Source organism: Rhizophagus irregularis, chromosome 29 (genome assembly GCF_026210795.1).
Source record: "Rhizophagus irregularis chromosome 29, complete sequence".
Taxonomy (NCBI): Eukaryota; Fungi; Glomeromycota; class Glomeromycetes; order Glomerales; family Glomeraceae; genus Rhizophagus; species Rhizophagus irregularis.
In genome coordinates, this window is record NC_089457.1 from 2,235,010 (window position 1) to 2,241,790 (window position 6,781).

General features: G+C 30.9%; 1 protein-coding gene across 1 annotated transcript; it reads left to right on the plus strand.

Annotated features, from left to right (window-relative positions):
* Window positions 1–4,364: 4,364 nt before the first annotated feature.
* Window positions 4,365–6,566, plus strand: OCT59_019829 (uncharacterized protein; the record flags this gene model as incomplete). The annotated part of the gene is made up of 7 exons (XM_066143799.1): window positions 4,365–4,602; window positions 4,661–4,705; window positions 4,927–5,126; window positions 5,200–5,526; window positions 5,599–5,703; window positions 5,765–5,897; window positions 5,956–6,566. The coding sequence occupies 7 exons, from the start codon at window positions 4,365–4,367 to the stop codon at window positions 6,564–6,566; spliced, it is 1,659 nt and encodes a 552-aa protein (XP_066005513.1).
* Window positions 6,567–6,781: the final 215 nt, after the last annotated feature.

Here is a 6,781-nt window from a genome sequence, read left to right on the forward strand (position 1 = left end):
CTTTCAAAAACTAATCTATCACTGGTCGAAATAAAAACTTTTGGTCATGTGACAAATCGGCTGATCTGTCACACATTTCGGCCAAATTTTGGAAATTATTAAAAATCGGCCAAATTTCGACATATATGATTTATGGTCGATTTATTGAATTATTTAATTAAACGTTACGTGTTATGCATTACGCGTATTAAAAGTTTAAAAAAGGATCATCCTTTTTTAAACTTTTTTTAATTTTTTTCTTCCCCTCTCCTTTCCTTTCCTTCGTTCTCCTTCCCTGTTTCCCCTTCTTCCCCTTTCCCTTCCTTCGTTCTCTTTTTCCTTCCTTCCCTTTTTCTTCCTTTCCCTTCCCCCTTTCACTTTTTTTACTTATTTTTTATAGGTTTGGCTTTCGGGTGGGCTTCCGAAGTACAGAAACTCCAAAGATTCGTAAGTATGAATACTTTGGAGTTTATTTTATTTTTTTTAATACGAACGGTTACTAACCGTTCTTTTTTCTTTCTTTTTTTTTAGGTTTGGCCATTCGGGTGACTTCCGAAGAATGGAAAAACCAAGTTTCGTAAGTTCGGAACTTGGTTTATTTTTTTTTAATATTATGAATGGTTATTAACCGTTCTTTTTCTTTTATTTTTTATAGGTTCAGCGTCTCGGGTAGGCTTCCGAGTTCCGAAGAACGAAAAAAACCAAGATTCGTAAGTAATTTTGGTTTTAATTTTTTTTGTTTTTTTTAATTTTATTAATAAACGGTTACTAATAACCGTTCCTTTCTTTATTTTTTAGGTTCGGGTGGGCTTTCAAAGAATGAAAACCCAAAGATAAAGATTCGTAAGTACGAATCTTTTCTTTATAATTTTTTTTTGTTTTTTCTTTATTACGAACGGTTACTAATAACCGTTCTTTTCTTTATTTTTTAGGTTCGGGTGGGCTTCCGAAAAATGAAAACCCAAAGGTAAAGATTAGTACAAATCTTTACTTTATAATTTTTTTTTGTTTTTTCTTTATTACGAACGGTTACTAAAACTGGTTTTTTCTTTATTTTTTAGGTTCGGGTGGGCTTCCGAAGAACGAAAACCCAAAGATAAAGATTCATAAGTACGAATCTTTACTTTTTTTTCTTTTTTTTGTTTTTTTCTTTATTACGAATGGTTACTAATAACCGTTCTTTTCTTTATTTTTTTAGGTGCGGTGGGCTTCCGAAAAATGAAAACCCAAAGATAAAAATTCGTAAGTACGAATCTTTTCTTTATAATTTTTTTTTTGTTTTTTCTTTATTACGAACGGTTACTAATAACCGTTTTTTTCTTTATTTTTTTTAGATTCGGGTGGACTTCTGAAGAATGAAAACCCAAAGGTAAAGATTCGTAAGTACAAATCTTTACTTTATAATTTTTTTTTTGTTTTTTCTTTATTACAAACGGTTACTAATAACCATTTTTTTCTTTATTTTTTAGATTCGGGTGGGCTTCTGAAGAACGAAAACCCAAAGGTAAAGATCTTTACTTTATAATTTTTTTTTTAATTTTATTAATGAACGGTTACTAATAACCATTCTTTTCTTTTTTTATAGGTTCGGGTGGACTTCCGAAGAACGGAAAAAGGAGAACCTTTAAGATTCGTAAGTAATATACTTACGAATCTTTTGTTTTAATGTTATGGAACAGTTACTAACCGTTCCTTTGATTTTTTTTTATAGGTTCGGGTGGATTTTCATCTTTTCAAGGAATAGAAAAAACTAAAGATTCAGTATGAATCTTTATTTTTTATTTTTGTTTATTATTACGAACGGTTTCTAACCGTTCTTTTTCTTTTTTTTTAGGTCAGTGTCTTCCGAAGAATGGAAAAAACCAAGATTTGTAAATATGAATCTTGGTTTTATTTTTATTTTTTTTTATAATATTAACGAACGGTTACTGATAACCGTTCTTATTTTATTTTTTTAGTTCAGTGGGCTTCTGAAGAACAACGGAAAACCAAGATTCGTAAGTAAGTACAAATCTTGGTTCTTTTTTTTATTTTTTATTTTTATTTTTTATTACTACGAACGGTTTACTAATAACCGTTCTTTTCTTTTTGTAGGTTTTGGGATCTTTAGAAAAAGTGGAACCAAGATTCGTAAGTACGAGTACGAATCTTGGTTTATTTTTTATTTTTTTTAATATTATTATGAACGGTTATTAATAACTGCTCTTTTTTTCTTTTTATAGGTTTGGTGTCTTGAGTGGATTCCGATAAACAGAAAAAACCAAAGATTCGTAAGTAGAATCTTGGGTTTTTTTGCTTTTTTTTAATATTATGGAATGGTTACTAACCGTTCTTTTCTTTTTTTATAGTTTTGGTGGGTTTCCAAAAGATCAAGATTTGTAAGTATATACGAATACATGAATAATGTGATTGTGGAATTGTAGATTAGCAATACTTATTTGTAATATGCATTTATAAATAAAGTTGTGATTTTATTGCGAATATCAAATAAAATGAGTTGTGGCTGAATATTAGTAAATAAATTTAGTACAAATTTGCAATATAAATTAAGTAACATTCGGAAAACTATTCACCAAAATTTGCTATCTGAAATTGTTCCGAATGTTAACTGAATTTTGGCCGAAATTTCAAGCCGAACTTTAGGCGAGTGGCAGCGAATTGCAGCCAAAAAATCTGCTAAAGTTCGACCAGCATTAGACCATAAATCAGCCTAAAATCGGCTGGCTGAATTTTGGCCGATTTGGACTATTTTGACCAGTGTATAGTTAGCAATATGAGGGTGTAATAAAACTGGTTCAGTAAAAATCAAAACTTCAAGTTTATAACTTTTACTGGAGGGTATGGGAGAATTCAAGAAATCATCATCATTATGGAAATGGAGGGAAAGTGATTCAAATTTTCTTAAATTATGTAAAATATTTATTAACGAAAACAAAGTAACACATTTAATACTATTTGATATTTTTAATGAAATTAAAGAATGGGAAATTTTATGAAAAATATTAAGAAATAAAGATAAATTCTCGGAAGTCCATAAAGCAGGAATTTCAAGAGTTTTCAAACATTGTTGCGATTCTAGAAGTTTAATTAAGGCAGCATGAAATTTTATATGATTATTATTTGATATTGATAAGTGATGAAGATTTCTTTTTTTTCTTGTTATCATATCTAAAAGAAGTTCCAAAGAATCTTTAACGATTAAAAATTCTAAGAAAAGTCTAGTGATATTTAAAAGAACATCATCTATATCATTTAAAGAGCATAAGTTTAATTGATTCTCTAATCCACTCATATCATCATACTTGATATTCAAATGATTCAAATTATTATTAACTTTGTTTAAAAGTAGATCACCAAGTCTCCTATTTAGTGGTTTGATGATCTTATTGATTTTTTTAGTAAGGTTGTTGATTGTTTTTAATTTAATAATGTGACGTATAAATTCTCTAAGTCCTTCTTGAAAAGGATATAATTCAAATTTTCATAGACATTTATGATATTCAAAGAAAGGATTAGGTGATTCGTTTATATGTAAGTTAAGATCATGTGTATTTACTTTTTGACCAACTTTCAAATATTGCTGTAGCTATTAATAATCTATCTATAATAAATATATATACAGAAGGTTCAGATGACTTTACTACAAAATTGGGTTTAGATTAGAGCTCCTTGACGAAAGCAGAAGCACTAGCAATCTAGTTAGCCTTACTAGTCTGTCCTAAACTTAATATTTATACAGACTCTTTAAATTGTATTAACACTTTTAATAGTTTGAAAGAGTCAACGATTACTCCGAGACAACCACAACAACTCAAGATTAATAATTATCTTATTAGGAAAGTAATTTCTCATGTAATTACAAGAAGTCAATCTCATTAAAACATGGATGTCCCTCTATGATGAAGCAGATAAACTGGCTAAACTTATTTAACGTCTCCTTATATTATTTCAATTAACGAAAAAATCCTTCTATCATCTCTGACAATATCATATGGAATGACACAATTATCATAGATTGAGATATTAGGAAAATGATTAGAACTGTGTTCAATGAAAAATATTTAATCAATTTTTATTAAAATACATAAACCTTACTTTCGCCAAACATGCATATGTTAACATTGGACTCGAAGAAAAGCTTAGCTTCTATACCATCCCTACTTCTCTCAAGTTATCGAAACAAATTAGTTTAGCGCTCACTTACTGCTGATGTTCTTCATAAATATTACCTCAATTGTAACACTTCAAGCAATAAACTTAGGTTCGCAATAGTAGCATAGAGAACTTCGTCATGTGAGGTCGATCACCTGAAATGCGCAGATGGGAAAATTCTTGCCGAAGGATTATAAGGGTAAATTTCCAATTTTTTTTTTGTATCTGTACAAATGTTTTTCTCAAAAATTACCCAGGTCTTTCGTAGGACCGTTTTCCCAACTCACTTCATTACTTCCCAAGTTCAACGCCTTCGGTCACCAAGATCTGATTTGTTTCAATTGTCCTTTTCAAGAACTTATAATATTACGTATTGGGAGTTATACGAAGAAAATGAACGTTTGAAAAGAGAACGTAATGAAATGCTTGATGGTTACAACAAATTCAAAGCATTACAAAAAGAGAAACAAGGTAAGAATTGGTGTAGCTTATAACTTACAAAATCGTTCTAATCAATCATTACTTCTAGAACCACTGTGGGAGTCTTCACTGAAAAAACAAAGAATTATGACGCGTATGCATATTTACCCCTATTTTACTTTTCTCTATTCTTACCAAGAAATTTTCATATCAGAGACTAATTCTTTTTTGATACTGTCATAGAGAGAACTGCTACTCTCTTTACAGGAAAAAGCATTCCCATTGGCAAGGACCACTTCAACTGAATTGTGAATGGAGGTTGTACTTTTATTGACAAAACATCACTAATCGCTGAATTCATTAAGTCCAATTCAGATGTTTCTCTTGTCGTTTGGCCAAGACGATTTGGAAAAACCACAAATCTCACAATGCTTAAAGAATTTTTTTCAATCCCCATCTATCCTGACAATGAGAACTACTATCGTGAACTGTTCAGAGATACAAAAATTATGGAGAGATCATGTCTACTCGATAGTCACTTTTGCAAGTATCTGGTTATCTTCCTATCTCTCAAGGTATAGCGTTATTTGCTTCTGTACATTGCAAACCGTTTTATTGATCTGTTTATTTTTTACATTCCTTTTCCAGGGTTTCGATGTCTGTGATACTTGGTTGAAAATGGAAGCTTTATTGTGTCAGGAGTTGGCATCACTTTATAAAGAGCACGGCTATATTAATGATATTCTTGATAATTATGAGAAATTACGATTTAATAAGATACTTTCTGGTAATTTTGAACATGCGGTCATAATAAAATCTCTTGAACATCTTTCCAAATACTTGAGAACCTACCACAGAAGAAGGTGTATTGTCCTAGTTGACGAATACGATCACCCTATGGAAATTGCTTACCGATATCAATATTATGAAAAAGCTCGTGGTTTTTTTTCTTCTTTATTTGGAGCGCTCCTCAAGGTAAACATTTCAGCTGTCTTTCGTAAGATCCATGCAAGTGTAACCTAAAAATGATCTGATTGACCAATGTAGGACAATGACAAAAATTTGGAGAAAACCCTCCTCGTTGGTGTGTCTCGCATTGCTAAGTCGGGATATTTGTCAGAACTTAACAATTTGAATGTGTTTCCAATGTATGTTGATAAATATGCAACCCAATTTGGATTCACTGACTATTCTTCTTCAATATTGCGATAAGAAAGAACGGTTGAATGAAGTCAAAGAATGGTACGATGGATATAAGGCTGGAAATGGAATTTGTCTGTATAATCCATGGTCAATAAATCAATTTATTGACACAAATACTTTGGATGCGCACTGGGTGAACACAGGTAATTAATTGGCTCCTAGCAGAATTGTTTTATAATATGGTTTTTTGAAACATAACAGGAGGTACTGCGACTATCAAGAAATTACTTTGGCACTCAACCAAAGACTTTAAAAAAGAGACGTTAACATTACTCAAAAAAGATGTGATTGATGTAAAGATCTTGAAAGACATTGATTATAACACACTATCTCCTCGTGTGATATGGACTTTACTCTACTATGAAGGCTATCTTACAATGAACGAAGACAAGAATCTATGCATTCCAAACATAAAGGTTTTCACAGAATGGAAAGAATGGTTAAATAATAGAATTTCATCTAATCCAGATATAATGCTGGAGATGCTTTTGCAATGCAATCTCACAAAATTTGAGGAGGAACTTCCAACGATGATAATGGAATCTCTTTCGTATTTGGATACTATAAATAGTAACTTATCATATCATTTTCTTATGATTGGCATATTATCACCGGTACGGTATCATAATTATGAGTTATTGTTAAATAGAGAAGCTGGTGAAGGACGTTTTGATGTTAAAATTGTACCAATTACAGAAAATGTAATCTATCCAATATTGATAATTATGGAGTTCAAGGTATACAAGAAGAATAAAAAGATTATTGACAATGATGAATATGGAGATGAAGACGAAGATAAGACAGAGCATTAGCTTCAGAAGAAATCTGAAGAGGCATTAGCACAAATAGTAGAGAGAAAATATCACACTGGCATAAAAACTACAAAATTGGTTGAGTGCGGAATTGCTTTTCGAGGAAAGCGTGCATGTGTGTCGAGTAGAGTTCTTCATAAGGAGGGCGATCATTGGATAGAGGATGAAAAAAAAGCTAAATAATTTTAACATGCTTATTATACTGTATAAATGTA